The sequence below is a fragment of the Quercus lobata genome, chromosome 7, assembly GCF_001633185.2.
Source record: "Quercus lobata isolate SW786 chromosome 7, ValleyOak3.0 Primary Assembly, whole genome shotgun sequence".
Lineage (NCBI taxonomy): Eukaryota > Viridiplantae > Streptophyta > Magnoliopsida > Fagales > Fagaceae > Quercus > Quercus lobata.
Genome location: NC_044910.1, coordinates 38783521 through 38803675, shown reverse-complemented (window position 1 = coordinate 38803675; position 20155 = coordinate 38783521). Strand labels below are relative to the sequence as shown.

The window sequence follows — 20155 nt, the reverse complement described above, 5'->3', positions numbered from 1 at the left end:
CTACGATCCATCATTACTCAACCCCTTCTTTGCCTTTCTCTTGTGAAAATCCTCTCGTCGATCAAACCATTTGTCATCAAGATGTTAAGGCAATCTTAATGTGATTTGGCTTTCCCCTATGCAATAATGGAGCCTCATTTTTTTTGGAAAACCAACCCTGTTGGTAGTGTTAAAAATTTCTCCCCATCACCCTTGCCTCCTAAATAAAATAAAATAAAATAACTAACCACATCAATAAATACCCTTCACTTTTGAAAGGGATGTTTGAGAGGGAATATTTATTCAATTTGATTTCCTTTTGCTATTCAATTTATTCCAATTAAATTGCCAAACAAAATAATAGATAGGATAAGCCCATTAACATCTCTTTTCTTCCTCATTGGTTTTCCTCCTAGTAACTAGAGATGAGGATGGATCGGTCCTCCCTTCTATCTTCTTAATATATATATATATATATATATATAGAGAGAGAGAGAGAGAGAGAGAGAGAGAGAGAGAGAGAGAGAGAGAGAGAGAGAGAGAGAGAGAGAGAGAGAGTTTCAACCTATGACGTTCGCTCTTAATGATAGCTCTTTTTCATCATATCAAGACACCAATCAATTTTTGGTGTAGGCAGTGATTGAATTCTAGATATCTTATACAATCATTAAAAACTTTAACAATTAAGTTAAAGGAAACCCATTCTTAACTTTCGTTCTGTTTGTTTCGGCATTAGATTTTTCTGGAAAACTATCTTATTTTTCAGTGTTTGATAACAACCTTGAAAATTGGCTTGAGAATGTTTTCTGATGTTTGTCATCCACAGTTTTTATAATATTTCTTGTATAATTTAAAATATGTATAATATGTGTATTGTGTAAACCCACCTAATGTAATCAATATAAATAAATAAATAAACCCAAGAATTAATTTGGTTTTCAAACTAAAATTTTGACAATGGATACAATTAAAATTAGCTATCCAATTTTCATAATCTCAAATACTCATCTTGCTCGTGTATATGAACAATAATGTACATAATATATATATATATATATATATAAACCATACTTCTCATAATTCAAAATAACCATTATAACCTTAAGTTCCATTTTAAATAGTTCAAAATGCCACATAGGCCAAATAGTTTTACTGACAAACTAATCCAGTACAAATAGTTTGATAAATATATCAAAAATTGTTATAAAACCGTTGATCGATCTGTGAGGAGGAAAAAAAAAACCCTTATTAAAGAATGGTGTTATAGAGGGGAGAAAAAATAGGGAGAAAAAAGAGAAGAGAGGCAGATAGAAAGAGAAATTTGTGAGAAGAGAAGAGGCTAGAGGGGGTGATAATGAGAGTGTGAGAAGAGAGAAAAACAAAGAGAGGAGAAGAAGTGAGAGAGTTTATTGTGAGAAAGGCTGAATTAGTGAAATAAAATATTTTTTCCTAGGTTAGGAAAATATAATATTTATAGGAGTTATGTATTGTGTGAGAGAGAGATTGTTTTCCAAATTTCTTTTTTGAAAAACAACCTATAGAAAATAAGCCTTAGTTTTATAAGAGTTTTTTGTTGACTAAAATAATTTTCCGTTGACCAATCTTTTTTTATACTATCAAACACTAAAAAATATGAAAAACTACCTCTATAGAAGATTTTCCAATCATAAAAAAAGAAAAAGAAAAAACCCACCCGCAACGAGATAAAAAGTTAATGAAAGTCCAAAATGTACAACCAGAAAGCCCAATAAGCCCAGCCCAGAAGAATATTCCCATCATAAACCGGTCCATCTCTCTCCAAACCAGAAACGCTGACTGCGACAATTACAAAATCAACCTCCCAAATTCCCAATTCTCCATTTCATTCATCGAATCAAGGCCGAGCGAGCTAGAGCTCTCACTGAACCCTAGCGAACAAGATCAAAGATTCAGAAGCGAGAGCAAAAGAGAGACCCAGCAAAGCCAAAATCGCCATGGATTCAGCTGCTAGAAGAAGCACCGCCGGAGGAGGCATCTTCGAAGGGCTTTACAAGGTGCTCATGCGCCGCAACTCCATCTACGTCACCTTCGTCGTCGTCGGCGCTTACTTCGGAGAAAGGGTCAGCTTTTTCAATTTTCGCATTTCAATTTCATTTTTTTTCTGCTGAGAAATCTGATTGGAGAGACTAGGAAAATGATATTCTTTGACTTTGATAGGTCTAGCTTTGAGTTCAGATCCATAACATGGTTGTGTAATTTTTTTTTTTTTTTTTTTTTTGAAACCCATTAGATTGGACTATTAAGAAATTACTGAATATCACCTTTGAAAGCTAATATCTTTCCCAACAGTAAAGTTGAGATTTATTTTTTGGTTGCTGTAGTGACAGGTTATCGTACGTTTCAGATTCAAAATTTTTAGTATCACTTTGTGCTAATGAGCTCTCCCCTTGTAAAAAGCAAGGCGGAGAGTGAGGTCATGGTTTCGAAACCCCATGGGTGTGTGAATAACGAGAAAGTATCTCATATATCAGATATATGCATCACGCAGTCGAATCCACATGTCATGAGAGAGAAGTTGTACATACCAAATAAGATAATTATTGTCCCAATCAAAAATGCTGTTTTTGCGCTGCACATATTGTTAGTACATAAATAGAGGACTGGGAAATGAAGGTCATTTTTTGTCATTTGTGGGGATTGAAATAGAAGCTTTAAGAGGGTTGGATTACATTGAATCTCATACTGAAGTTTTTGGGTACTGGGTAATTAGAGTGTCCCGTTCGATGTTATTGCTAAAATTTTATTTGCTTCTGTATTGTCGGTTATTAAAAGAAGAATTATATGAGAAGTCTTCTAATATTTTCATAACTGGGTGCAGGCTGTGGATTATGGAGTTCATAAACTCTGGGAAATGAACAATGTTGGGGTATGTCATCTATTACTATAATAGAATTTACATTTATGGTTTGTTTGCTTGCTCTTACACACTGTTGAGTTTTACACTGCATTAAAAGCTTTATAATTATAGCACACAAAAGTCTATTTGTGTGCTATATGAAGATATGTGGGCTTAAGAAATGATGCTTTTTTTCCTTTCTTCTGGACCTGCTATGGTTGAGCTGTAGTGTTTGAAATGAGTTAGACTTGCTAATGCCATCTGCTGACAAGTTTGTATAAATTTCTGTTATGTACAGAGCATTGTACAAGATAGAATCGTAAACCTTTTATTTATTGATTGCATTGATTTCACTCACATTCTGTTTTTTGTCTCGTTATATGGTTGGTTTTTGCTGTATGGCCTGAGGTTTTGCATGTCTTGATTAGGTTGAGTTCTTGCAAATGTTTGGATACTCAAGCCCTTGGTTGTACATCGTAACATCAGGATGGTCATGATTAGATCTTTGTTGACAAGCCAATCTGAATTGGGTTTCAAATTTTAATACAATTCAAGTTCAGATCATATTATTGAATATTACTGTATAGTAGGATTTGACCCTGATCTTTCTGATTCACTTGAATCCTATCAGTTTCGGCCTTGTTATTGCAAACTGTTTTGTTTCCCTTATTCTATTTGCAATGGATTGAAATGATTTAAGTTTTAGACTTGTTAGACTTGTGTGCAGTGTAAGCTTGGAAGAAAGAAATAAAATTTTCCTTAGATGTAAATTTGATAAAGTAGATATGACATGAGACAGCAACACAAAGGTTGAATTGACAGATTTAGATTGCTGGAATTTACATGGGAGTGGGTTTATTGGATTTGGGTTGGCTAGGATTAGGGGTTTATTGATGGAAAGGGGTTGGAAAATAGAAGGAAATAAAATTTTAATGGTAAAAAGGAATAATAGGATTTGAGGATGAAACAAAGGGGAAATTGAGTTGCCGGCCTTCCGCTCTAGGGAAGTGAACAGTAACCCAAGAACAAATTAGATTGTTTGTAGGATATGGTGTAAAACCTACTATTTGTACCCTCCAATAAATTATTGCCACATCAGGTTTTTTTTCAAAGTGTAACACGGATTATAGTTTAGGGTGCTAACCGTGCATTCTGAGAGTTTAGGGTGCTAACTGCAAATTGTAAATTGAGATATAGTTTATGGTGGTAAAGTGTAATTACCCCAAAATATGGACTTCTTGAAATCCTAATAAGAGGGGTTCTACTATGAAGCTCAAACTAGATAACTAAACTAAAACAAAAATAAATAAAAATAAGACTCAGTGGACCATTAGTATAACTGATGCATGTAAACCAGAAAATTGCAAGATTACCCCTATTAAAATTAAGTAAAATTTATAAGAAGTCTGACTAGAGCTATTTAATTCCCAAAAGCATAATAAAATACAAGTCATAAACTCATAATCTACTTTCAAACGCCTTTTCAAGCTCCTAAATACCTTTGGTGTCATCTGACATGTGCCAAATTAATGTTTGGGTATTATATACCTCTAATTGGCAAAGTTGAAGTTATATTCTACTGTGCAGGCCAGAAACACTTGTGCAGTAGTTATAATTTCTCAGCTATAGTATTGTATAATGCTCTGTTTACTTCACTAGTCTTAGATTGTAATGCTGCCTGCTATTAGTTATCTATTGGCTTGAATTTATGTGCATCAGTGTATAATTGAAACTTAAATATGGAGGCTTCATGTGGTGAAGCAATAAGATCAGATGCATTAAGCTTGAGCAGGCACTTAAACCTACAGGGCCAACTCTTAAGTGGAGAATCTAACCAGCTGTACCTAGGAATTAGAATACCTTACCAAATTGATAAATTTGAAACTGAAGGAAATATATTTGAAGTATATCCAGTTGACAATTGATTTGTATTCAATAGCATGTGCTAGTAGAAAATCTGCTTGACAGTTAATATAACCTGTTATAACGTAACATCTAATTGCTGTTGAATGTATTTACTAGTTTTACGTCCATATTTGATTTGATTTCTTGTTATGCTGCAGAAACGTTACGAAGACATTCCAGTTTTGGGTCAAAGGCCTGCAGAAGAATGATTTTTTAAATACCTCTACTCGGCGTTTTTCAAGTCCCATACCTTTGGCAATTTGAAGCATTTATGTGCTTAGGTAGCATTTGCATGTTTGCAATAAGTGTAATATGCCTGTGTGCATTAGACATCTTTTCCAAGCATAGTTTGGGCTTTTTTGGAAATATTGAATTGGTATAAATTCTGGATGGCTACAATGATTTCTATGAGAACATTGTATTTTTCCGTTTACCGTCTCAGTTTCTTATCAGGTGATCTGCTTATGATTGATATGATAATGATGCTGATTTTACTATAAAATGAAGGAAAATTTGTGGAACCCATATTTATATGAATGTTTTGTATTCTCTGAACTCTTTAAAATAAAACAAAAAGAAGGAAGAAGAAAAAAAAAAAAAAACAGAAACCGATTGCGAAATGAAGACAAAATCAGGTGTTTGATTTAATGATAATAGAAGGGGGGGCAAGTTTTTATTATTATTATTATTAATATTATTTTATCAATTAAATGAGGGAAAGTTGCTAGGGGGCATTTGGATAATTGTAATGTAACACTCACATTGCTAGGATAATGTTTAGTAATGTGAAATAACGACGTTTGGTTTATTTATTTATGCACAATTTTACAGTAATTATCAATATGATTATTCTAAAGTGACTAAAGAAATCCCAAAACAAGAAATTAGCTAAATTATCTCAAAATGTTCAAATATGACCAATAGTTAAACCTAAGAAATTGGTCGGGTCAACTGTGTTAGGATGAAAAACTTATGTCTAAAATAAGTTGTTATTTTTATGACATTGGCCTAGTTTTTTTTTTAGAGAATTTTAACTTATGGCATCTACTATCTCTTATTCTAAAGATTTAATCTGTTGAGTTAACTGAAACTCACTCTGACATTGACCTAGTTATTTGGTCTCTTACAGGTCAAATTAACCATTTATCAACTTTTTTTTTTTTTTTTCACCTAACAAAAAATTTGAACACACTTCTAAACTTTTTTTTTTTCATACTTTTTTCTATACAAATAAAAATGAACAAAATTAAAATACTTCTTTCAATACAAATAAAAGAACAAAATTAAAAACTTAAGCTAAAAGTTGAATCATACATAAATCCTTTATACAAAATTAATAATCAATTCTTACAGTGTACAAAAGTTAAATCATGGCTATGTTAGTTTTGCCAAAAGAACCAATTCTATAATCTTAACGTCACGAGAGTCATCCACCTTCACAATTCCGTCACTGCCATCCACACCAATCAACTTCCCAGTGGTACCACGTTGCACACCAGCCATAATTTTGACCTTGTCGTTTTTCCTTGGTGCCACCACCTCCATTTCATCAGGAAGAGCTGTCATGGTTTCACCATTTTCGCCAAGAACAATCCTACAAGACCCATCCATAAGCACCTCTCGAACAATTCCAACAGCAGATTCTTCCTCTCCCAACCTGCGAACATTTACCAGTATGTCTGGCATGAAATATGGTCCTTCATTGTCACCACCTATAACAGGAGACATTGTATCCAGACCACCAGTTCCAGGAGTGCTTGGAAGATAGGAAGCTGAATTTGGAGTTGAAGGCAAGTAAGGGCTAGGAGCATTGACATAAGGAGAAGAACTACTATCATATGGAGAAGGACTTCCTGGTTGATACTGTGGAGTACTCGGTGTATAAGGATTCCATGCTTGATCACGCATAGGTGTATAAGGATTCCATGCTCGATCACGCATAGGTGTTCTCATGCCATCATGAATTGGTGTTGTTCCAGGAATATTATCCCTCATAGGAGTTCGAGAAGGATGCATTGGAGTCTCACTCCCGCGATATGGGGTAGAATTATAATCAACCACATTCCTTTTTTCAGAGATAAATTTGCGATCAACTGTGACAACTTTAGTCTGTGACTCCAATTCAACCCGAACTAATGAGCCCGTAACTTCTTTGACAATCCCATGGCAGCCTTTGTAAAGAGGCTGCCGGATCATCACTCTTTTACCAACCAAATCATCATGCCCTCGAGAAAATTTATTTGACAATTGAGGATTACTGCGAGATTGAGCACCATAATTTCTAGCACCATTGGCACGTGATCCTCCAGCAATAACACAACAATTGGCTTTAGCACAGATAAAGCCAGCATGCTCAAGGTGATGGCGATCATAGATGAACAAGACTCCTCCATATATATGTTGCACAGGGCCTTGTTTCCCTTTGCAAGGACCCGTAACGATCTTCACAACATCTTTTGTAGCTACTGTATTCTGATTCTGATCTTGCACACTGATTTTCTTATCAATCTTGAATTTGATCTCTCTCAATTTCACAAGAGCAACCTGACCATGTATGTCAGGAACTGCCATGAGAACTCGACAAGCTTCCGTACTTTCTATGCCAATTATTACACCAAAGCTCTTATTATTTAGAAGCACTAGATCATGAATCTCGTAGTCCCCAATTCTTGTGAGAGTACCAGAAGTAATTACCTCAGAGCTTTCCACAACATTATCAGCAAATACACGAATGTGTTCCTTATTTGTATCAGACAAAATTACGAGGACATGTTGCTCTACCTTAACAACCATACCAGTTGTACCTTCCACTGTACCAGAGACAACCTTGACATGATTCCCAGGTTCGAAACACTTACAAAGCTCTTTTTCATTCACAGAAATAGTTTTAGGAAGGCCCTTCATATCTGGTCTGATGTGAACATTATCTTCCTCCACTTTCTCAACCCATCCTTTCAAGTTCTTGAGATCTCCCTTGACAACAATAACCGCATCACCCTTCACAAAATGCCCTTTCTTTCTATTTGCAAACAAAGTTGATAAATTGGCTGTTATATCACCAAACTTTTCAACTTCATCCAAAGTAGGCTTTATATTTTGAGAGCTGATTGATTTCATCGATACCTTTTTGTACAAGAAACCATCTTTAAACATCATGGCATCAATTTTGTCAAAATAATCTCCGGTCATTGGATCTCGACCGCGCTTTACAGTAATATTCAGTTCTCTAGCCTCATCAATGTTCATAAAACGTGGAGGAGGAACAACAACACCTCTACCCTTCGAACCCGATTTGTTTCCAACAGCAAGAGCCTGCAAGTCTATCCTTGGAATCAATTTCACAGTAACTCTTTGCCTCACATTATCAACATTCACCACCTTTGCAAGATCTCCTTTGTATGTCCCATTCTTGATTCTGACCCAACAAAGATCCATTGCTTTTGCTTTGTTTTCAACCGCAAGAACATCGGTCATCTCTTTGATAGGAACAAGCTTAGGCATTCCTTTCTGGGAAGCAAATATATTGCGCAAACCTTTGCAAGCCTCCTTAACATGGGCTTCTTTGTCTGCTTCAACATAGACATAACCTTTGAGATGATCAAGAGCAATAGCAGACCTTATATTCAACTCAGACCCTTTATCAATACACTTCTGCATCAAGCAAACAACCACTTCTTGTTCATGTCCAATCGCACACTTCACCATCCACAGCTTCGGGTCTTTAACAGAAGGCAAATAATATTGATGCTCTACTTCACCTTCTTCATCTCCTTCATACTCTTCGCGCAAAGCATATCTCTCTTGGATTCTCTTCTCAAGAGCCTCAACATCTTCTTCTTGTTCTTCATCTTCTCGTGGCAGTAATGGGCGACGATACATTCTTCTACGACGATCATCATCATCGCCATCATCTTGAAGATCTGCACCGCCATCAATGAAGTCATCCTCGCCATCCTCACCTTCTTCTTCATCCTCGTCAGTGTCGACCTGTGCCTCATCATCTATGTATCGAAAGCCGCTACTCTTCTTCCTCTTCTGTTGCTTCTTGCCTCTGCCCCCATCAAAATCTTCATCGTCGTCATCTTCTTCATCATCATCATCATCCTCCTCGGCAACATCGTCTATGAAAACTGATCTGGCGCGCTTCCTGCTCGATTTGGCTCTCTCTTCCTGCTCCTCCTCGTACTCTTCTCTGTGACGACGGCGCGACATCTCTTCTATATGTCTCTCTCTCTCTCTCTCTTTTGAAAAAACTTTGTGGGTTTTCAGAGTGAAACCCTAGGTTTTATAGAATGGGAGCGAGTGAGTTTATTTGGGTCGGTGAGTGAAGATGAGGAGAGAGGCCGTATTTATATAGGAAATTGTGCTTGGGGTTCAAGTAAAGTAGTAAACGGAAAAGGTTAGTGGTTTCCTTTTTTTTCCTTTTTCTTTTTCTTTTTATTTATTTATTTAAGGGTTTTGTCTTATTATATATTTTTTAAAGGGTTTATTCTTAGAAAACGGAAAAAGTTAGCAGGTTTCTTTCTTTTTTTTTTTTTTTTTTTTAATCTATTTATATTTATTTAAGGGTTTAGTATTATTATATATTTTTTTAAAGGGTTTATTCTTATTATATAATTTAATAATTCTGTTTAATCTGATCTTAAAATAATAAATAAACTAAATCTGTTTAATCAAATTATATATGTTCTTTTTAGGGTCCACTGTCACAAGGCAATGTTAAGACTTTCTTGAATAATCATATTTTTGAATAAATAAACGTTGCCTCTTCCTTTATTTTTTTTTCCTTTTGGATTCCTGAGATAGTGATTTGTTGTTGTTGTTGTTGTTGTTGTTTTTTTTAACTAGATGTGAATTTTTTTTCTTGATATGATTTTTATTTTTTAATAAATTTAGGTGATTTTTTTTTTTTGCCTTGTTTGTCACTTTTTTTTTTTTTTTTTTTTTTAACAATGGTATGTAAGTAAATTTATACAAACTCATTTTTTTCATCCATCAACTTTTCCATTCCTAACCAAACAAAAAGGAGGTAAATTAAAATATTTTCTATCCTCCCGCTTTTCCACTTCTCCAACCAAATGGACTCCAAATTTTTAGGAGGAAGACTCACACATATATACACTTAGATTAAGTTAAAGTAAAATTTATATTTTGTATAAAATAAATAAATAAAAAGGCATTCATTATATTAAATTTATAGTGTTGTTTATTGCTTTTAGTTTAAAGATCATTTGTTTATTAGTTTTTATTACTTTTAAGGTTATACCTATTAAAAAAAAAAGACATATCATATCATATCATATATTGATGCTGATTTTTTTTTTTTTTTTTTTTTTTTTGAGAAACATCATAAATTGATGTACTCCTCATGACTTATGAATTATTAAGATAGTTGATTTTATTCCCTAAAAAAATAGTTTATTTTATGATAAAAAATAAAAATAAAAACTTTAAGTAGAACTCTATAATATAAGTTTAAAAAATTTTAAATTCAAGAGGGAGCTTCACACTTTTGGCGTGATGGTCATTTTATAAATATAAAGTTATTGTGGGGTGAGCAATAAGGGCTAAAATTCAAGTCTCAAAAAGGGAGCTTCACACACATATGTTACACTTAAATTAGAATAGAGTATAATTTCTATATTGTATATAAAAAAAAATTAAATCCTAATTTCAATAAAATTCTATTTTCAAAATTTTCAACTAAAAAATTATTTTTTATTTAAATTATTTTGGTCATTATCATAATTTTGTGTCTTAATTTAATTAAACTAACATCCTACATAAAATGCTTGTGCCAGGTAGATATTTGTATCACACAATGTAAATTTTTATTTTTATGTTTCATAGGACACAATATTAATTAATGTGATTTTACTTTATGCTTTATTAATTATCAAGATTGTTAATTTATTTTTTATTTCAAGTTAAAATATTAAATAACTTACTATTTTTTTTAAAGAAATGACTTACTAATTATTGAAATAGAGAAATGTTACATCAATAATATTTTCACAATAAATTCTAGGTGGTAAATTGTTGTTGGTTCTAATTTAAACTCACAATTGAAATTATTTCTATGCCCATCAATAACAGCCAATAACAACCTGCCACTTTAGGATTTATTGTGAAATGTTGTGAATATAACATTTCTTATTAAAATGAGGACAAAATTTAGCTTAGAACATGTTTGAAGTTTAGGGTTCCAACCTCTAATAAGAAAATGATATTTGTCCTTGTTATGTGTAATCTATATACAGAATTAAAGTCAAAATTAAGAGAAAGTTTAATTAGATTCTAAATTGGATTTCAATTGTTATCTAATTTTGTGCCATGTGTCTTATTTGAATTTTTTTAATTTTAGTTCGAAGTGAATTAATGTTGTGCAAAAAACGAAGAGTTTAATATAAATAAGTCATCAAAAACCCAATAAATTAAAAAAAAAACAAAAAAACAAAAAAGGGAGTAAAACTCATGTATATATAATTTGAAGTTTTGAACCCATATATGAGTGTAATTGTAATTGTTTTTAATTGTATAGTGCATAACTACATATGCACGGGTTAAGGGTTATATACTGGTTTCTTATTATTTGAAAAATGATATTTGTCTTTAGGCGAAAATGCACTTTTGGTCCCTACATTTTGGGTCATTTCTCAATTTGGTTCTTAAACTGATTTTACTCCTAGGTCAGTCCTTGATTTTCTTAAATCATTTTTAAAATAGTCCCTGCCATCAACCCGGTAATAGAAAAATCTGAGGTGGCAAACGGAGTACATAGGTGGCATGTTAGATGCTGATGTGGCTAATAAAATAACATCAATAAATACCACGTCAGCATCCATGTCAACATTTTAATGACAAGTTAGCATTTTAATTAATAAAAAAATAAAATTTTAAATTAAGCTGAACAAATTAAAAAAAAAAAAAAACTTTTTCAAAATAACATTGTTCCTCTTCTTCCCCAGAACATGAACTTCATGCTTCATGTTCTTCCCCAAATCAAACTCATAAACATCCAATAAATCAAACCTAATAAATCCAAGAAATCAAACTCATAAACCACCCAATAAATCTAAGAAATCAAAACCACAAACATCCAGTAAATCAAACCCAATAAATCCAAGAAATCAAACCCATAAACCTCTAGTAAATCAAACCCAACTAATTTCTTGGATTTATTAATAATAAATCCCCATTCTCCACCGCCATTTCCAATTCCTAGCTCACATCTTTCAAACTCCAAATCTTTGCAAATCGAAAAAAGAGTTTTGTTCTATTTCTGTTTCTAACAAATATGTATATATATAAAACAAAAAAAGCTTTGAATAAACCTTTATCTTAATTTGAAAGTAAAGCAGAAACAGAAACACATGGCTTATATTTTCCCAAATCTACACCAAACCCACTTCCTCTACTAACGAATTTAGATCACAAACCAGCCTACGTTTTTTCACAATGTCAAATTTGACGTTTTCGGAGCTACAATCCCACATTGACCACTTCGACCGTCTTCCCGACTCTATCCTCCTTCTAATCTTCAACAGGATCGGCAATGTTAAAGCCTTGGGTCGATGCTGCGTTGTTTCGCATTGCTTCCACTCTCTCGTCCCTCAAGTCGACAACGTCGTCGTTCGGGTCGACTACGTTATCTTTGACGACAACTCTTCATCTTCTTCTCTTTCTGCCCCGACTATCTCCTCTTCCACGATTTTGAGTAGTGATGTCATGTTTATAGGCTTGATTTGGGGAAGAACATGAAACATGAAGTTCATGTCGTGGGGAAGAAGGAGAACAATGTTCTTCTGAAAAAGTTTTTTCTTTTTTTGTTTTTGATTTTTTTAAAATTTTTTAAAATTATTTTTATTTTTTTATTAATTAAAATGCTAACTTGTCATTAAAATGCTGACATGGATGCTGACGTGGTATTTATTGATGTTATTTTATTAGCCACATCAGCATCTAACATACCACTTATGTACTCCGTTTGTTACCTCAGATTTTTCTGTTACTGAGTTGACGACAGGGATCATTTTAAAAATGATTTAAAAAAATCAATGATTGACCTAGGAGCAAAATCAATTTAGGAACCAAATTGAAAAATGACCCAAAATGTAGGGATCAAAAGTGTATTTTCGCCTTGTCTTTATTATTTGGCTCCAACCACTATATGCTATTGAGTATATTGTGGAAGAAAATATAAATTTTAAATATAAGGGGGCAAAATATTAATAATCCAAAATATAAAGGATCAAATTTACAATATGGTATTCTTGAACTCTCGGGACGTGGCTAGGGTTTTGATTTATAAGATCCAAATGCGCAAATTTATACTTCTCTTCTGCCATCGCTCACTCTCTGTACCGCCTCCCAAAACCCTTCTCTTCAGGTCTCTCTCTCTCTCTCTCTCTCTCTCTCTCTCTCTCTCTCTCTCTCTCTCTCTCAATCTCACATTCATTGCAAAGCTCTATATAACATCTTTGATCTCCAAAAATTGTTTAACAAAAAATCTTTGTTTGCAGAGGCATTTGAAAAAGGTGTATAGCGATGAGTAAGCTCCAGAGCGATACATTGAGGGAGGTGATATCGCAGGTGGTGAACAATGCGAAGGAGAAGAAGCGCAACTTCACGGAGACCATTGAGCTCCAAATCGGGTTGAAGAACTACGACCCTCAGAAAGACAAGCGTTTCAGTGGCTCCGTCAAGCTCCCTCACATTCCTCGCCCTAAGATGAAGATTTGTATGCTTGGTGATGCTCAGCACGTTGAAGAGGTCCACTCTTTTTTTCTAACCCTATTTCCGTTCATTTCTACTTTTTGTGTATATATTGTAATTGTGGGTCAAACTTAGTTACAACTCCTTATGTTTGCATTTGGATTTGAAGAACAATTGCTTGTTATTATGTGAATTTTTTAGATTTTGCTCAATGTAAAAACAATTGTGATGCAATGGATTTGAAATGGAATCTTTTTTATCGTTATTTCAACTCACATATTAGTAAAAATCAAATCTTTGTTTTTTTTGTTGTTGACATATCACATCCCATTTGAGTTATTTAAACTTAGGAAGCACGGACACGGGCATGGGTACAACACAGCAACACGAGCAATTTCTGAAAAATTATAACACGAAATGGCTGGTATGACAAGGATACGACATGGGTATGACACCCTAAAAGAAGGGTTTGTGCTTCCTAGATTTAAACTAAAAATTGAAATCCAAATCCTTTGCTTTAAATGCTTCTGTCCAAACAAACCGTAGGTGTTGTTTATGAATGGGTGTGCCACATTGGCTAATGAACAACATGGTTGAAATTAATTGGAGAGCTTTGTGTTCAACGCCTAAGAATAAGTTAGTTTTGGATGTATATATGACATTGCACCTAAAAATTTTAAGTGTATTTATTTATTTATTTTAGGATGTATATATGAAATGGTCATTGGAGTTGTTGCTTGTACCGCAATGCTGAATGGTTCATTTGATGTTTCTGTTATTGTAAATACAGGCAGAGAAGGTGGGATTGGAGTATATGGATGTGGAAGGGCTGAAGAAGCTCAACAAGAACAAGAAACTGGTGAAGAAGCTCGCCAAGAAGTACCATGCCTTTTTAGCATCTGAGTCTGTGATTAAGCTAATTCCTCGTCTTTTGGGTCCTGGTCTTAACAAGGCAGGCAAGTAGTTTTTATGTTTTTTGGCTTTTGGTTCTCTTTTTGTTGTTAAACAATGGGGTCAACTTCTCTTTTTGGTTGTGGTTTAAGAAGCTCTTTTGTGGTTCTGAGGTTTTCCAATGTGGTCTTGTCTCTGAAGTAGTTGGTCGATATTTCACATTGCTATATCTCAAAATGTCATTTGTTGGTTCTGTTTGATCTGTATGAATTTTGTAAATAAGGGTGGGCTGTTTGGTGATGCATAAGAAGCTCTTTTGTGGTTCTGAGTTTTTCTAATGTCGTCTTGACTCTGCAATAGGTGGTCCTTATTTGACATTGCTATATCTCAAAAGGTCATTTGTTGGTGCTTCTGTGTGATCTGTATGGGTTTTGCAAATGTGGGTGGGTTGCTTAGTTCATTGTGCCAAGTTGCTAGGTGATACATAGAACTTTAATTGGAAATTAGGAAGTTTGGTGGCTTTTTATGTCTTTCAATCAGTTGTTTGTGATTGAAAATATTTTAATTGTCCAGATTGTGGCACATGATTTGTTTATTTGCAGGCATTAAGGCAAGGGACTGTAAAATAGTTTGTTTAGTTGTCAACCTTACCATTTACACTCTTTTCTGCGGTTATTCCAGAAAACTTTTGTACATGCTCTTAAGTCTTAGTTTGACACAGATCTGCCTTTCCTTTACTGGTGCACTGGTTAATAACTTGATCTTCTGATTTTTTTTTTTTTTATAAATAAATTTGGTCTTCTGAAAATTTGGAATGCAAAATACTGACAGAATTTTATTCGACTGATTAGCAGGCTTTTCTTTGTGGTCCCCAACCTTTTGTTTTGATTTTCATTGTACATAGGATGGCTACTATTCTGTATCTTTCTTATATCACTGAGGATGTGAATGCAGGTAAGTTTCCAACACTGGTGACTCATCAAGAATCCTTGGAGTCAAAGGTTAATGAAACAAAAGCAATGGTGAAGTTTCAACTCAAGAAGGTTCTTTGTATGGGGGTTGCTGTCGGAAATTGCAGTATGGAGGAAAAGCAAATCTTCCAGAATGTGCAAATGAGTGTCAACTTCCTTGTTTCATTGTTGAAGAAAAATTGGCAAAATGTAAGTTGATTAAAAACATTCTTAGTGTTTATCTTCCCATTGTTCAGCGGTAATCAATTTTGTGCATTTGGTGTGTGCTTGAATAGGTGAGGTGCTTGAACCTGAAGAGTACCATGGGGAGCGCTGTACGCCTTTATTAAGTCCATTTTTGCTGTTTGTGAGAGTTATGTAGGAGAAGCAGCATGAGTGAATTGTCGTTTGAGCATTATGTTCGCAAGACATTCCTTGGGGAATTTTCCTGAGGTCCTTTTTGTTTTCTTTTGTTTTGGATTCTTTAGCTTCAAAGTTTAGTTAATGATGATATTTTGGTTTAAAGTTGATGTTATTGGTTGAGCAAAGAAAGCTTCTTATGTTTGTTTTTGGTATGGTTTAGTGGCGTGATTTGATTCAAGTCCGTTCTGTTATTATTATGCTCATAAACGTGGGCATTTTTTTTATTTTTTATGTTTGAACTTCTCATATGATAAGATAGCTTCATTGCCTTACCAATTGAGAGAAGGAACCTAAGAAGTTTTTTTTTTAATTGATTTTTTAATGATGACAATATTTTACATGTAAAACATTTTCAAATGTAAAATATTTTATATGAAAAATATTTTCACTAAAATATTTTTATTTTACCGTGTTTGATTGTATACATGAAATGCTCTAAAAATCATTTTCAGTGTTTGTTTAACTGTAAAATGAAATTTTTTTCCTAATTCTCAAAACCCACCAAATGCAAGCACAGTCACACAAACCACTGCCACCACCAAAACTATCAGCTACCAAACCACTACCAAAGACTCAAAAAGCAGCCACCAACTACTCATAAAACAACCGCCAAATCACCAACCTCCAAACCATCACCAACTACCCAAAAAACAACCACCAACAACACACAAAATCGAGATCAGAAAGCCAAAAAAAAAACCAGAGTAGATCAACAACCCAAAAAAAAACCTCACGAACACAGAACCTCATCTGAAAATTTAACAACCTAGCAAATCCAGCTACAGCGAGATCGGAGTAGCCACTGGGTTGGTAACACCGATGATGGTGGGTGGTGTTAATTGGTGGGCGGCACCACTGGGTTGTGGGAGAGAAGGATTGGTGGGTGAGGTAGTGGCCTGCGTTGGAGGAGAGAAGAAACAAGAATGAGAGATGGGGAGTGTTGAGAGTGTGCTGGGCAAAAAGTGTAAAATGTTTTACGCTTTTTTCAAGTGTAAAATGTTCTCCAAAATTTTGCCTTATTTTGCTTCTTTGACAGAAAATATTTTACGTTTGATTAGCTATGTGAAAATATTTTCCTACAAAACAAATATAATAAAATGTGAAAACATTTTTTCTGAAAATATTTTACGTCGAAACAAACGAAGTGGAAAATGCTAAAACTAATGCAAATTTTACTAGAAAAATATTACAAGTTGATGCGGCAAAAATGTGATTAGTGCCATTTAAACACCACAATAGATGAATGCTTGAATTATTTTTTTGTGATTAGTGATATGTCAGTTGGTAAGGTTTATTTTATAAACTTTCTAGTATCCCTAGCAGCACTCAATAGCGAAGGCTGAAGGGCGCTAAGTTCTTTGCTTCAATGATTTTTACTGCACCAAGATGGTCTGGGTGGGAGAAAAATTACTGAAATCATTAGTCATGGCAACAGACCCCTGTAAGAATTCCCTTCTGCAATTTTTATAACTGGCATAGATTTGTTGTGATTGGGACAATATCACTGTCACATTGGACCGGCATTCATATTTTGTTATCATGCATCAATCGTAACAATATCATTAGTCGTGAAAAAAGACGTGATTAATTTTTTACATTCATCAAGTTCATCTTTCATATGGGTCGAGCATAGGCTTGCTATCAATGTAATCCACGTTTCCCCATACTGGAATCAGCTCTATTTAGGAATTGTGCATTGGGGGAAAGAACTTTCAAAACATAGACGACTATGATTCAAAACTGGCATAACCCGAAGCAATCAATGGCCGCATGGGCGTTTGGAGAATTATGGCTCCCTCCGCGATAGTATGTTTAGTGTCTTAGGACCAACATATATGGAAAGCCCCAGGCCATTTCGAGATCGAATATGAGTCTAGCCCAGTACAAGTTTGGGCAGCGCAACAATTGGCTAGCTTTTCATGTTGGTCCTCAGATGCTTACTGGCTACATGACCAGCCCACTGTTCGTATGTTAGCTGGTGATGCTGATCAAATGTAAATAGGAGGACATGAATGATATTCTTCATATGGCTGCTTCACTATCAGTTCAGCTGAGAAGAACTCAGAACTGGAAAGAACCTGTTGAATGCTATGGGATGATATGGTTTTAATGGACCACTCTCAGGTAGTAATTTGTTCTGTCTTGCCACACTAGGAAGACTGAGAACTCAATAGTCAAGACAAGCTATTTAAGGTATTGTGGTTATTTTTTATTCCATCATAAAATGCAAAATTGAATGAATAATATCCATCTTCTGCAGATTTTGTATTATAATGATAGTATCTTACACCATTAATTGATAATAAAGTCGCATTAACATTAACGTGTAAATTGTATAATCTATGCCAAGAATGTTTCTTTACAAAACTAATATAAAAACTCATAAAACCTTTGAGCAAGGAGGCCATATCTATATATTCATTGGAGGATGGTCTTAGGGGTTCTTCAATGGGAAGAGACCCTTTTCCGACTAAATCAACACTGTTAGCATTCCCATCCAACACGCTCAGCCATTGCATATAGCCCTTGGAGCCGGAACATTCAAAATAACCCAGTTGCCACATAACACCCTTTATTCCCAAAAACCTTCCATTTCATAGGCATACCAATATCAAAACAAGGCAAGAAACATGCTTGCTTGGCCTACGATTGTCCCTCACCTTCCCCAATTGGCTAGGAAAAAGACTAAGGTAGTCAATGGCATATTGGTGCCATGAACCGTACTGGGCATTAAACTGATACCGCTACTCATCTAAAACATACCAATTAAAATACACAACAATTTTGGAAAATTTTCGACTGTTTCAACTGGTACAAATATAAAATGTTATAAAAATGTTATTTAAGCTAATACATTAGCTTCATGTACTTAAACTAATATTTGAGCCTATGAAATATGTTGATTTTAAATTATATGGTCCGAAAATAGCATGTTTTATAAATTTGAAAAACATCTTACAACTAGTCCTTCAAATCTAAAAACTTTTTAAGAATTTGAAATAACATCTTACACCTAATCATTTCAAATTTATATATTATTGAAATTCAAATCCATCCATGAATTTCACAAAATTTGTACTTTGTTGGTGAAAATACCATTTTGGTAGGTATGCTTAAGGGTAGCTGCCAAGTTGGTCCCCGCTATTTTCAACTTGCAATTAATTTGGTCTCCATTATTTTCAATTTGTAATCATTCTGAGTCCAAATTTGGGTTTGTTTTAATTGCCAAGTTTATATGTGTGTCTATAAGAGTTGGAGATTGATAAATTTGACTTGTTTTTGGTTGTCAAAAAAGTGCAAGAAAATGCAAGAAAAGGTGTCAGTTGACGACAATGACCAAATTGACTATAAGTTGAAAATAATAGGGACCAAATTAACTACTACCAAAATGGTATTTTCTCCAACTTTATTCAAATCATTTAAACTAAAAACCAGAAACGAATTTAGAATTTGCTGAATTCCCTATATATTAAATATTAAAAAAATTGCTGAATCCCCTGCACTTGAGTTTCCAAGGACAATACACCCAAACACACAAACATCAAAACTACTTTAGTTTCAGTCTAAAGAAAAAAAGTACTAAAGAAACCATTAGCATATGTCACACCTAGATCATGAAGTGCGTGCATATTTTTATCAACTGGCTTTAATTTTCCCATTCTTCAACCACAAAAATTTCCCCCTCTTCAACCACAAAACAAGTGTTCACTGACTTGTTTTTAAAATTTTATGTTCTTTCAAAAACCTAAAGTTTGCTCTCTCTAGTTTCAGGCAAAAGAAAAAAAGTACTAAAGAAACCGCATATGTTACATCTAGAACATCATGTAAGTTCAGCTTTTTGAGAAAAGCATGAAAAATGAGAAACATCTTATGTTGTAAGCACAACTCACCAACAGATCCTGCATTCAGATCTCACCCAAACAAACCATTTAACAATGTGCGAGAGATATAGGACAATGAGCATCAAAGATTACGAAAAATCACCAAATATAAAGACAATTAGGGGATACCTGTAAGTGAATAAAAAGAATCACAACCGTGAAATTAGGTAAATCTAGCTTGCCTGGGTTGCAGAAACAGCTACATATCAGTTCTCATCTGGTGATATCAAATACAGAGTACAAAGCCACCAATGCAACCTAAGGCAAAACGTTGGCATGCTAAACAGCATGTGAGAACATCATTGAATGAAAAAATTGATGGACAAAAAAGTATTCTTCCTGGCCTAGAAAAAAATAAAATAATGAAAAACCTAGAGTATATGCTTTTCACAAAAATCAAATGGAGGAGACTGGCATACATGTTATTATCAAATTAATAACCAATTTGCTGCCGTATTATACATCTCAGTTCAATTTTCAAGAAAATGGATGTAAATTGGAATGATAAAATGTTACGAAACCAATGTAGATTTACA

The 20155-nt window shown here is 34.1% G+C and overlaps 3 protein-coding genes across 3 annotated transcripts; 2 read left to right on the top strand and 1 right to left on the bottom strand.

Annotated features, from left to right (window-relative positions):
* Positions 1–1726: 1726 nt before the first annotated feature.
* On the top strand, positions 1727–5200 carry LOC115954098 (cytochrome b-c1 complex subunit 9-like). Its single transcript, XM_031071967.1, has 3 exons — positions 1727–2078; positions 2837–2884; positions 4918–5200. The coding sequence occupies exons 1-3, from the start codon at positions 1953–1955 to the stop codon at positions 4966–4968; spliced, it is 225 nt and encodes a 74-aa protein (XP_030927827.1). The 5' UTR covers positions 1727–1952; the 3' UTR covers positions 4969–5200.
* Positions 5201–6115: 915 nt separating this feature from the next.
* Positions 6116–8971, bottom strand: LOC115952019 (putative transcription elongation factor SPT5 homolog 1). The gene has a single exon (XM_031069118.1). The coding sequence runs from the start codon at positions 8969–8971 to the stop codon at positions 6134–6136; it is 2838 nt and encodes a 945-aa protein (XP_030924978.1). The 3' UTR covers positions 6116–6133.
* A 4081-nt stretch (positions 8972–13052) lies between these two features.
* Positions 13053–15916, top strand: LOC115953960 (60S ribosomal protein L10a). The gene is made up of 5 exons (XM_031071796.1): positions 13053–13148; positions 13282–13531; positions 14265–14430; positions 15320–15525; positions 15612–15916. The coding sequence occupies exons 2-5, from the start codon at positions 13307–13309 to the stop codon at positions 15663–15665; spliced, it is 651 nt and encodes a 216-aa protein (XP_030927656.1). The 5' UTR covers positions 13053–13148; positions 13282–13306; the 3' UTR covers positions 15666–15916.
* The last annotated feature ends 4239 nt before the right edge of the window (positions 15917–20155 follow it).